This window comes from Sphaerodactylus townsendi, linkage group LG02 (genome assembly GCF_021028975.2).
Source record: "Sphaerodactylus townsendi isolate TG3544 linkage group LG02, MPM_Stown_v2.3, whole genome shotgun sequence".
NCBI classification, from domain to species: Eukaryota; Metazoa; Chordata; class Lepidosauria; order Squamata; family Sphaerodactylidae; genus Sphaerodactylus; species Sphaerodactylus townsendi.
Genome location: NC_059426.1, coordinates 76,932,248 through 76,945,319, shown reverse-complemented (window position 1 = coordinate 76,945,319; position 13,072 = coordinate 76,932,248). Strand labels below are relative to the sequence as shown.

At 41.4% G+C, this 13,072-nt stretch overlaps 1 protein-coding gene across 5 annotated transcripts in view; it reads right to left on the bottom strand.

The window, feature by feature from the left end:
• LRRC56 (leucine rich repeat containing 56) overlaps positions 1–13,072 on the bottom strand; it is a 47,471-nt gene that overhangs the window by 28,432 nt on the left and 5,967 nt on the right. For 4 of the 5 annotated variants that reach the window (XM_048486698.1, XM_048486697.1, XM_048486696.1 and 1 more), the window contains exons 4-6: positions 7,012–7,181; positions 3,610–3,697; positions 1,001–1,061 (exon numbers count right to left, since the gene is read on the bottom strand). In XM_048486698.1, the coding sequence (XP_048342655.1) occupies positions 1,001–1,061; positions 3,610–3,697; positions 7,012–7,170 (308 nt within the window). In that variant the 5' untranslated portion in view covers positions 7,171–7,181. Of the gene's footprint in view, positions 1–1,000; positions 1,062–3,609; positions 3,698–4,873; positions 4,998–7,011; positions 7,182–13,072 lie in introns of those variants that run through there. The other variant, XM_048486700.1, reaches the window with a different exon arrangement.

Here is a 13,072-nt window from a genome sequence, read left to right as displayed (position 1 = left end):
GAAAACAGGACGTCAAACATACAGACTGGTGCCCATTATAGCAGGGTTCAGAAGGCGATTACTTAACCCTATGTCTTGCATACTGGAAAATCTGAAGGTGCTGTTCATATTCCATCATCTTCTAACCAAGAACAGAATCCTGAATTGTTGAATGTCAAGATTATGCTCTATTTTCTCATGGAGAGTTATAGTAGGAAAAGGGCTGCAGAGCCAAACTACATGTTTGTGTTTTACAGAGTTGGGTCTGGGTTTCAATTTGGGATACCTTGTACAAAGTTGAAGGAATGGCTTTTTGCATCGTGGGCAAACATGGTCAGATCTTTGCTGAGGAGACTGCCTCCCTATCCAGATATTTTCTGTAGAAGTGCTGGAAGTAGTTTATTTTGTTGTATTCACACACTAGGCAGCAACAGAATAACTCCCCACCCATCATGTTAGAGCACTGCTAGATCACAAGTGTCTGATCAGCAAATCTAGTTGACAGTTGTCATGAGCCCAGCCTCATTCTGGGCATAGTGAATCCTGCTTCATGGTGGGGCGGCAATATGTATAAAGACTGTACTGTACTTTGACACATGACATTATGTCTCCGCGCTTTACTGTCTGGCGAAGACACTTTGTCAAAGTGCTCAACTGTGAACAATAAAGTAGGACTCCTTCTGGAGCTGAACTGTGTGCTAAGGTTCCTACAATGTTCTTGTGGTTTACCTATATGCTGCCCATGGTTTAACCCCCCCCCTCCTTCAATTTCTGCCATGGAGAAAAAAATGGCATGGGGGAGGCAGGACCAAGTGCTAAGCCTTTTTGAATGATGTACCAAATCCATTTGGGCTGTCATTTATTTTTAAAAGACATTCCCCACAGTTGCTGTGCACATGTAGGGAACCTGGTTGGTTCAGGGGAACGTGGACCCATCTCTTTAAAAACATGAACATATAGTTTGGCCTAAGTGGAGGAGGAGAATGTAAGAGTATATTGAATTTTACTTTTAGCGTCTTACCTCACAGATGTAACCACACTGTTGTTCAGTTTCAATTGTTTTAAATTAGGGAGATAAGCACCTATAAGATAAAAAAGAAAAATAACAGTTTATAGGTTGATATATTACAATGTAACCATCATAACATTTGTCGAGCCCCAGTGATCCCCTCATTTTCTCTGAACTGTGACATGAAATATACACTGTAACAGAAAGTTTGCCTAGGAGAATATATTCCTTCATAGTTTCCATCTCTAAAAACTGTCATTTATAAAGATATGTTCCATTTGGATATCATGAAAAATCAGAATTTAATCAGACTAAACTGCAGTTTCTTATGATATTTCAATGCAGCCAACATCTCCATATCTGTTTCAAATGGAGGCAGATTCTGTTTTTTACCCAAGACAGTTGAAGGAGGTTCGGAACTGCAGCTTTTGGCATGTATGCTTATATCACTTCTACTTCTGATCAAATTGATTTTCTACTGCTCCAAGACCCTGTGAAATATCCTTCATCACTGGCAATAGTGGGCCAAAAGAGGTATGCAAGTTCTATGTTCATCATTTATCCCTTACTGTGGTTATTCAACTTCCTTACACCAAGTCAAATATTTTAGAAACATTTCTTACATGTTGACCCCTTAATTTTATGTTATTTTTTCCCCATCCACATCTAAAGGTATTCACATGTTACAGAATCTATGTGGCAGACACACTGAATGTTAACAGATGAGCATCTGAAGTTCGATGCTGAGAATTCAGTTCCCAAGTGTGGTGGAGCTCAATTCCAAGACAGGACGAGACACACACATGGAGGTAAGTTGCACCTTCCCTTACCTACACCATTTCCCCAAATTAAAACACTCTCAGGAACTCTTTGTGGTAGCTTCATATCTATCACATAGATGTTGTACTGAGGGAATCAGCACTAAATAGGATTAGATTTTGAGCTTACAGTGCTCTTAGCTCTGTCCATAGGGTGAGCAGATTCAAACAAACTGGCCATGTTATGACTACTTAAATAAAACACAAGCTCCTGTATACCAAGCATTATTTCAGTGCTGTCATCAGTGATTACTGCTAAACATGGCTTATGGGAGCCAATTTCTAGGACACAGCCAGTATTAGAAAGCAAAACATTTATGGTTACAGGATGAAGCAGTAGTAAAAATAATAGGATGACAAGGACTGATGAGCATCAAGTATTTTACCCAACAACTGTATAATTAACAAAGGCTATTTAGCTTTTACCAGAAATGTTTCAAGACTACATTTGGCTTTTAAAGTGTTTCTACACCCTGAGAAGAAGGCAGCTTCAGGCACATAATCAACTTAGTGTGTCTGCCAGAAGGCAAAAAATCAAATAAGGGTACATTGTGACTTGATTTGTGGTTGTCTATAAAGGCAGTATTTGAGGGCATTTTTTGTGGGCCTTGGGGTTTTGGGATGCCATTTGTGGGCAGAGTGAAGACTTTGACTGCAGGTGGTCTGTTTTTTTGTTCTTTTTTTTTAATTTTTGAGACAGGACAGTGGGAGGACAGCTGGGAGTCTCTTGAGAGTGTACTCAGGCAGGAACAGGGTGTGAATGAACAAACAGCAGGAACATGGTTTCAGCTAGGCTGGGCATGAACTTTAGGGCTAGGGTTTGGAGAGGGCTTGAGAAGGCAGGTGGGAATGGAAGGGCATGGGGAGGTGTGCCTCCATTAGGGCAGGGGGTGATGGGCACAGTAGCATACTCCAGGATGTCTAGAGAACTGCAATTCCATACCCCTGACTTTCTAGGCAGGAATTCCAATCAGGAGAAATCCAGTGCCAGCTGGGTTCTGCCTAGGACTAGGGCATCTGGTGCAGGAATAGTTTTGTGAGCCGGAACCAAAGGTGGCACCAGAACCAAAGGGTGAGGGGCCTTCGTTTGTGAGGTCTAGTTACAGGAAAAGTTATCCCTCTGGCAATGATATGAGGGGCTACAATCCAAAAATAATGCAAAGTTCCATTCCCAGGCAGGAACAATGCTGTGGAAAAAGGGATGATTAAGTTGAAACCTTGGAGTGCCCAACTCCTGAGAAAATTGGAGCTGCGCCAATGAAGTTAATGCCAGAGACAGTCCAGGTCAGGATGAGACTGGACTGACATAACGATGGGACTCTGGAAGGCTGTATGGTTCTCTGATAGACAGACAGGAGATTTAAGATTAAATTAAAAGGGAATCAGGAGAGCTGATTGAGTCCAGTTGTGGAGTGTTTGAATGTCCTTTATGGAATCAAGGACAGGTGTGCCTTTCCCAGGTTGTGCTTTTTCATCCAGACTCAAACAGCTGCACCTTCAGGGAAGGCATTATTTGCTGCTATGCATACTTGAGTGGGAGGGGGAAAGCATGTTCAAACAGACACCTCTTAGTATCAAAGTAAATGAATTAAGATGTGGAATCCATCTTGATCTGAACTGTCTATGACACCAAGATATGATTGGCAGGGCATTTTAGAACCACCCTCACCACACTACCCCCCACCCCAGTCTTGCTAAGGGTCTACATGCCAATATCCCATGGTTCAATTTCGGGAACTCCCAGCTCCTTATTATTACGACTCTACTGGCAAAGGATTTGAATCCAGATCAAGTGTTTCTCACCAAAGTTTCCCAGACTGTTCTCTCTTGTGTCAACACGCATCTCCAGAGTCCTCACTTGTCGTAGATCATCTAGCCCTGTCAATGCTTGCTGCACCAGGAAACAAAAAATAAGCATGAACTAAGGTGAACTGAAATGTTACAACAGCCATGAGGGAAAAAGTATCACAGTGACACCACATCTTGAGCGCTCTGTTTCTCAGTCCTGAAGTGGCTTCCCATCATTTATACTCATGAGTAACTCCCACTTTGTTCAGTGGGGCTTCCTAATATTTATTTATTTAGTAAATTTCTAAATACATTCCAGGGCATGTTACCCAGTGCAAAACATCTAATTACACTAAAATCATCACCATAAACTTATACAAAGTTCCTAAAAACATACATGGGTAAGCATGCTTAGACAGCTGGCCCCCAGTCTGGCTGTACTTTGAGAAAGCCCATCCTTGGTGTCACAAGCCTGGCTTTGCGCAGGAGTCATGATCAGTGCTGCACTGGCTACAAGCAACTGCCTGTCTTGATGAGAAGGGGACTTTACTGGCTCAGCCTACCTTGCTCAGCAGAAAGAAGGGTGGGAGGAATAGCAGTTGGGGTACCAGAAAGTCTTGGTGAAGTAAGCTCTTATAATTGTGAGGGAATCAAGCCCATATCCAAAAAATGCAGGTGGGCATAGGGATTTCCTGCTCTGAACATGGTCATTTCCCACTCCTTAACAAGGTCCCAGTGGCTGCATGTATCCTGCATGTAGGGGAGTGGCAACATATAAGCTTGGTAGAGGGAAAAGCATAGCAAAGCCTCGTTAGGGTAGGCAGAGCTAAGCAACTCCAGGTAGGGCAGCTTTCTTCTGTTCAGTAGGGTTCATGCCTTTGCATGCAATAAGCCTGTAGGCTGAACCACACATTGTTAACACTATGGAGCTGCCCTCTGGTTCAGCTGCAGATCCATCTGGCAGTTCGAAAGCAAGCTACTGTAAGTTAAGTGACACTGCAAAGTGTTACCCAAGAGGTACTGTACAGTGATTATAATGTGCAAAGTGTCTTTTACCAGACCCCAACAAACATCACTTGGGTAATTAACTTCAGGAATTTCTACTTATATATACCAAGGTCACAATTCAGGGCAGCACATCAAAAGAATGAAGGGGAAATAGCTCTTAAATAAGAAAGAGCTTTATTTCCCAAACAAGACACAGCATGGAAAAATGGAACAGCAAGAATAGCAAATGCGATAGTACAATAAACAATGCAAAGACTTTACATAAGCCTACCTGCCTATGAGCAAGCCATTGTTTATTGTGGAAAAACCTAGCAAAGGGGGACAGGCTAGTAGTAAGGCAAGTCAGTGGAGCTTTGCGAAAATAAAGGAGAGAAAGAAATCATATGCGCTTGATCCTGAAGAGAAAAAAAAGAGAGAAGGAAAGGTCAGTGATTTCAGCCGAAGAGCAGAAGTCCAGAAAGTGAATAAAGCACAGGTTCGGAGAAGCAGGCTTGGGTTCAAAAACCAGCTATGAGGTGTGAGGTCTAAACCAGGGAAGGAAAGAGAGTGGAAAAGGTTGGAAGATGGGAGAGTGTCCACCAGGTTGGGGCCAAAGCTGAAACAGCCTTAGCCATGGTTGTGGTAAGCCAGACACCTTTCAGGACAGGGACCACCAGGAGTTGTCAGCATCACAGCTGAATTTCATAAATTATGGAAGGAATTTAATTCTCTGTACCTGCTTTTAGAATGTGAATAGGAAGACGGATAATTCTTTAGAAGATGAGGGTGCCATCTATTTACAGTAGAATCAAAGATGAGGGTGCCATCTATTACAGTAGAATCAACTAAAACTCACTCAGAAGAGGAAAACTGTACTTATATTCCAAACCACTGGTATTCATGGACTCTAGTGAAAGGGTTCTGTATTTCAGGTCTAACCAACAAATTCCGCTATATATTTTAAAATAAAAATAGAATAAATCTGGAGTAGAGTTGCCCAAAATTATGTCAGTGAGTTAACACATCCATGCAGAGAACTGTGGTCTCTAAGGAGACATGTTTGGCACTCTAAGCAGACATGTTTGGCACCATTGGAACTCTTGAGCAACTGGGCATGCTCTCATTTTCCTATGCCTTACAGGAGATTCAGATGCTCTTTCGGGGCATCCCATAAAAAGGATACTGTAGTGACCTATAAAGCCCAGTCTAGCCTCATCTCATGAGATCTCAGAAGCCAAGTAGGGTCAATCCTGGCTCATATTTGGATGGGAGACCTGCAAGGAATACCAGGGTCATGACCTGGAAGTCAGGAATGGCAAACCACTTTACTACACACGTTACTCCTGCCAGCTCAATCACACTTAATTTCTAATACAGCTCTCACTAAAACTTCACTTTAGTCAAAGAAATGCCACCTGCCCTTTGTTGCCCCCAGGAAGAAGCCTTGTTGTAACTCCAATGTTGTAACTCCAATGCAGCTGGTTGTCTAGCTACCCCTTCCCAGCAGAAGTGAGTCAGCTTCCGTGCCCCTCAGGCTTTTATCAGCCCTTAATTACTAACCAAGTAAATATTGCATGCTACAACACAAGCGTACATTATCATAAGGGAATTCTGAATTTTCTCTTTTGAAAGGTTACAACACAGTTATTTTATTAACTCAAAACAACATTCAAATATTAGAAGAAATAAGTGAGTTTGTGTACTTTGCTAAACATTCATTTTTCTAACAGACTCTTTTGTAGTAAGGATGAAAGATGGATGAAGGTGGTGCTTTCATTTAGCGGGAAGCCTCCGGTTCAATCTGTGGTATTACTCCTAGAAGGGTGTCAAATAGTGCACATGGACAACAGTATTTGAGACACTAAAGGACCACTGACATTCAAAGTACACAATGCCAGCAAAAAAAAAAACTATGCTACCAGGACAAATGCATAATTATGTTAGCATGACTAATTTATATATGTCAAATGCATGACTCATGTTCTAAATTCCCCTTTTTAGATATTTGTCTTCCTGATTCAGGAAGGAATTACTGTTAAAAAACCACTTTCTGATACAAAAACAAGAACATATGTCTCTTATCCTATGACTTTAAGAAACCAAAGGTAAGAAAAGTAAAGTTCCTTTCTGCAGTTAGTACTATAAATATAGAAACTTTAATGACGCTTTAAATTTTGGCTTTGTCTTGAGCTTTTTCTCATATGTTTGAGGCATTTGGTATGCTCCTTTGGTAAATTTAGTTAATAGAGAACTCATGCTGGTCACGTTTGTGTACAGTAGAGACTAGAAGTAGCCATGGATGTTTCAAAGTCATGTCAATAATCCAACTACAATTCTATCAGAAAGGCCACAAGTAATGCACTGCTGATTAGCAAGGCTAATTTTTATTCATTGTTCTCTTTTAGATGCGTTAAAATGGTATCTACTCACCAGTTTACCAGGAGAAAGATATTCATCCACTAATAAGTCTCCATCATCTCTAACTGATGGGCTGGGATTCAAGAGTCCTTGCCAGCCCAAGTCTGTCACACGAACTGTGGCGGCAGAACCCGGTCTTGGAATTCGATCTAGTTTCCAGGTGACTTCCATTTTACAATACCCTAAGTATAAAACATGAGCAAAAACTAGTTATTTAATCCAAGCATTTACTAGCTTCTTAAGGTAATACTGAACTGACATATCTGGATTTCTGATAACAATCCTGTAAAATATAGAAGGCAGATAGAATGCTAATATAAAATTAATGTACAATGCAATAAAATGTCTACCATCTATATTTCACTTCTGGCATCTAATAATTTGGCAGGATCACTTTTATGAACAGGTCTTTTAAAAACAGACAGACTTCATCTAGTTTCATTAAACTGACTATTAAAGTTATTTGTTTTATGTTTAAAGGTACTCTTTTTCAGCATTTTGCACCTGCAACTTTCTCCCTGTTCTCAGGCAGATTCCGCATGGGCCAAAAACAGTGGTGTAAAAATGGTGTGAAAACAGTGTAAAATGATTTTAAAGAGTGTAAAAAGGTTTACACCGTTTTCACATCGCTATTTTTGGCCCATGTGGAATCCGCCTCAAGGAGTGAACTCCTCATGCAAGGAATCTTCCCTGCCACATTTTATACAGATGGGAGAAAACAGCTCTATATTATAGACAATTAAAATTCTTGCTAACAGAATAGGAACAAAGAGGTATTTGGCAACCCAAGAAAGCAACTAATGGACAAAGGTGATATACATATACACAAGTCCATTTTGTTCACATATGAAGAAAGTAAGGAGGTCGGTTTTAAACAAAAAAGGATATTTTTAAACAAAAAAATTAAACAAAACCAAAAGTTTTAAACAAAAACAAAATACCACCACCTTCCTTGACAGTACCCCAGTGCTTTACAGTTTCTCTCAGCCTGTCTTTCAGTCTCACAGCTGGGTCAGAAGGAAAATGCTGAAAGCAACTCAGCCCAGTAAGGCATGGGAGGCAGCAGACTTGAGCTCTCCTTGTCCAGACACTCCATTTTAATTAAAAACTGACACCTTCCCTAGCAGGTGTAGCTGTGTGAAACAGTGCCTGGGGCTTGCCCTGGGTACCACCCTCCACAGTGGTGCACGGCCCCCTCGCAACTGAGCCCTGCCCCAGAACTTTGCATGGAGTTCAGGCCAGGGTGAACACTGGCCAGCAGTACTCACCTTGCCCCCAAACTCCACAAGGAGCTCGGGAGCAGGGGCAGCTGGGCTCGCCCTGCCCCTGAACGTAAAGTTCAGCAGTGGCACAGGCCCATTTGATGCTGGCCTCAGCTCAACCCAAGTCTTGCTGGGGCCAGGATTAAATGAGCTGCTGGACTGACCAACTCTAGCTTTATACGTTGACTCAGCCCCTCAACCTCCACGTCTAGTCAGATGGAGTTTGAGTGGAGTCAACAGTATAAACTGGAGCCAGTCAAGCCAGCATCTTAGTTGGGTCCTGGCTGCAGCGAGGCTTGGGCTGAATTTCCAGCCTGCAGTTTAAAACTGGATCTGGTTGAGCTGAGACCAGTACCAAACAGACATATGCAGCTCCAAACTTCACAGAGAGTTCAGGGGAGAGGCAAGCGCAGCTGGCCCCACTTCCAAGCTCCTTGTGGAGTTCAGGGTGGGGCATGGCCATCTGGCTGGTGTTCAACTGCACCCCAGCCCTGAAAGCCATGTGGATTTTGGGGGTGGAAATGAACCCTGCTGATCGATATTCAACTGAGCCCCTACCCCAAGCTACATCAGAAATTCAGGGGTGGGGTACAGCTGTGAAGAGGGGCAGCCCTAAAATGTGCCCCCCATGTGACTGAGGGAAGTTGCTCCAAGTGGAACCCCACCCACGCCACTGCTCTCCCTTTATACTATGTGCGCTTCCCAATCTGGATTCAGAGCTACAAAACATAGCCAACTATAGAAAGGAAAGTTCTCAACTGCCATCTCTCACTTGCTGTCCTGACTGACTGAGGTTTTAAAACCTTGCTATACTCTGTACTACCAAAAGATAAAAATGCAGTGCTGCATTGTTCAGCAGAAGTAAAAGAAGTGTGCTTCTGCTGTAGGAAAAAGTCCCGATATTAAAATGGCACCATGGATAAAACTACCTGTATCTCTGAAATCCCTTGGGTTTTCACAGCGGTTTAACTGCATTCTGCTCAGTGGCCCCTAAGGATTCTCCCCGACTAATTTTAAAATTTGGACCCCCTGATTTTTCGAAAATGGCCACCATGGATAACTATGCCTGTGTCTCTGGAATCCCTTGGGCTATCACAGTGGTTTTAAATGCATTCTGATTGGGGTCACCTAGGGATTCTTCTCCACCCATCAGTTTTTCAAAACTCAAACTTTCCAATTTCAGCATTTTTTCCTGGTCCTCTAAGATGGCTACCACCTCCTGTAAAATGCAAAGCTGGTCCAAGAAGTGACTATGAATCAATTCAACATTGAGGCTCTATCTTCTATCACCTCTATATTTCTATCACCTCTTACCCAAATAGGAGTTTGCCTAGCAAGAGGCTTAGCAAGAGGCAGGCAACAGTGGGATTCTCCACCAATGTATAACAGGATTCTTTTTTTTTTTTTGGAGATTAGACCCAGACAGAATGAGAACAACTTTGACTTAAAAAAGGGGTTTTATTGAAAAAGGAAAATATTACAAACAAGTAGAGTTTGTAACAAGCAAACATACAGAGTTTACAAAAGTAAAGAGTGGAGCGAGGGTTGCAGCAAAGGAATTGGCTCAGGGTGACATGTTATCTGTCCAGAAGATCAAGAAGCAGATAGCAATGAATGACCAGCTTGTATTGACATTAAGAGAGAAAGATGACGTATTTTTCTTTTTCAGCGCATCAGTGAGAAATCTATACTCTTTCCTTTTCACCAATATCTCCCGTGGCAGTTCCATAATTACCAACTCCTGCCCTTTATGTTGCATTTTCTTCTTAAAATGAATATGAAGTGTGTCTTCTTTTGTTGATCTTGACGTCAAATACATCACTCAATCTTGTGGAAGATTTTTTCACTGCAAGTGATCTCACACAATATATTTTGCCAACCTTAGCCTGGTCTTGATGTGAGACATGCAGCTTTTCTGGACATAAATTCTCACAGAGATAATGCTATTATGGCATGAAACTGAAGAACATTCAAACAGCCTGAACACAGAAGGCTTGTTAAGATTCTACAAACAGCCACATGCAGATGGAGTATCATTTATGCTTTTTTAGACCTTCTACAAATTTTGCATCTTGCCAGAGCATAACAGCTTCCCTCATGATCCTTTGCTCCTACTAAATTTTCTGCACCCAATTAATGCATCACAGCATTTTTTCAAGCTTTCTGAGAGTTTCTCCATTCTGCAATGTTCAACATATTTAACAAATGAATGAGCAAGGAAGGAAGAAAGGAAATTTACTCCTAAAGTAAATAAGAAAGGACATACAAGACGTACTGGTCAGTTGGCACATTTGGAAATAACCTGGACAATCCCAAATAGAGTAATACCACTTTAATAGTACCTTACATTTGTATGCTTATAGGTTTATTTGTTTTACATGTATTTTCTATGTGGATTCTACAAGGTTTTTGTTTTATGATATCTGGTTGAATGTTTATGCACATATCACTTTAAGAAAATTGTTCACTTTCTGATATATCGCCTGGAGGTACTTTATTCAGTTTTTCTGTATTCACAGGAACAGGAAGAGACATATACTTTGCCAACTCTGGTACAAAGTCCTTATGAAGATTTTCTCCATCTTTTTCTAGCAAGGCACTAATCCTTAGCACAAATTCCTTCTGTCTTAACACCAGGCCAATTAATTTTTCAGCTTGATATATTTCCTTCTGGTTAGCTTCCACTTTTGTTTCTGGCATTTTAGAATCATCTGAAACCTTTTCCAAATCCATAACCAGACCTTTCATCTCTTTCTGCTATTTCTCCCATACATCTATCTATTTTTACGCTTCATTTCTGCTACATTCTTTTGCATGGATGTCAGCAGCAGTTCAAGTCTCTGCACTGGGTCTGCTGTAGGTGTGTCTGAAGTGGTTCTACCTTTACAATTTGTCTCAGCCATTGTACTTCTGGAAATTCACCACTAGATGCTCTCGTAGCTCTGTCTATTCTATTTAGACAAGTTTTAACATAATGATCCATCTTCTTCCTCCTCTTTTCCTGATTTCTAAATATGTCAAGATCAAGTCCTTTGATTATAGGTAATGTATTAGTCATGTTTGTGGCTTCTTAACCTTTATAGCTTTCTTTTGTTTTGTTAGAAGAGCATTACTGCTCTAACAGTCTTCTGATTAAAGACTCTCATTCAAAATGGTGAGGTTTGTAACACAGTTCATTCGTCAAGCATACAATTCCGCAGTACTTATCTTTTTGTAAGGATTTCAAATTCTTGTTGGTTGAAGTACATGGTATCACACAAGACTCCCCTTTCTCCTCTTTTCTTCATTCTTCAGAAAGCAAACTGCATCACTTACAGCTCAAAACAGCTTTAAACTGCTTCTTTTCCCATTGCCAAGATAATGGTGGGTGGGCTCTGATGGGAGAAAGGGACAGATCTGCTGATATTCTCCAGCACCTCTCATCCTTCCATTCCCATCTCTCCGGAGCACTGTGTCTTCCTGTCTTGCAGCTCCACTTAATGTGTGGAGCTACATTTGCTTGGACTTGCTATCAGAGTGAAAAAGAAACAGGATCATCTCTCCTCTGGGAGAATGACCACCATTCATGATGCTGGAAGTGGAAGTCCAAGGTGGGGCAAAATATTGATGGCCTTCTCTATTGATGGATGGGTACAATAGTGGTATGATAGTAATAACCCTAGTCAAGGGGTATTTTTAGAGGGGAAAGATGCAATCAGTCCTGATTTGATTAGTAGTATCTGGCAGGAAACCCACTGTTCTATAGCTTAGATTCCATTAAAGGTGTGGGGAGGAATGATGAGGATAGTGTTGTGTAAGTTCTCCTTAGATGCCAGCTGTCTTCTGTTTGGACTCCATTTTGGTCCCTGCTGGAGCCATGCTGAACCAAACATTTAAACAGTGCACACTGTACACATACATAGGTGGGTGTTAACTCTCTAATTACTGCTCCTTAGGATAATGAAAGCAGTCTGACCACTAACACTCCCTGGACTTAGAATATCACATTCTATTGGAAGCATCTTTTTGACAAAGTGACCAGGTGCTAATGCAAAATTATAACAAATGTGAAGACAAGGATCTATCTACAATAATGATCAGAGAGTTTACAAAGGGAACTTAAGATATATGCTTGTACTCCATAATATTCAAATAATTTGCAGTACAAAAATAGCAAAGAGCAAATGGGCTTCTGTCTTAACTCGCAGCATTTACAAAGTATTTATCCACACAGTACCATGCCCATCTCAAACAGCAGAAGACTAAAGAGGGAGAGAAGAAAGAGACCTCAAGGAGGTTAGAGGGGGATTCTGGCAGACCCAAAGGTTAGGAAGGGTCACTTGGCAATGGAAGGGTCAAACTGGGCATATAGGCAGCAGTTCAGGTAACAATCCAAAGAGATCCAGAAGGTAAAGCATGTGAAGCAGGATGGGAAATGATGATCAAGCCAGAACCCAGGAACACCCAGCTGAAGCTAAGCTTAGCATGAGTTGGGGGTGCTGAGAAGTAGACACGCTACAGGATAATGGAAATAATGCAGACTGTGTGGAATAGCAAAATCCACTTGCAAACAGTTGTGAAAGTGGTTTGAGAACACATTATTTTGCGTGTGCGGAAGGGGCCCTATATTATAAAACAGGTGCACATAGGACTACACCCACAAGAGTTTTCTTTAAATATTACTTTCCCTTTGCAGTTTAATGATCCCATGCAGGGATGGAAAGAACTTGTATCATCAAGCAAGCTTCTTGGTGACAAGAGGAGTCTATTTCAAGTGCTGTAGCCTCTAAAAATATAACAAATCCTAATGTACCATGAGAACTCTTGTATTA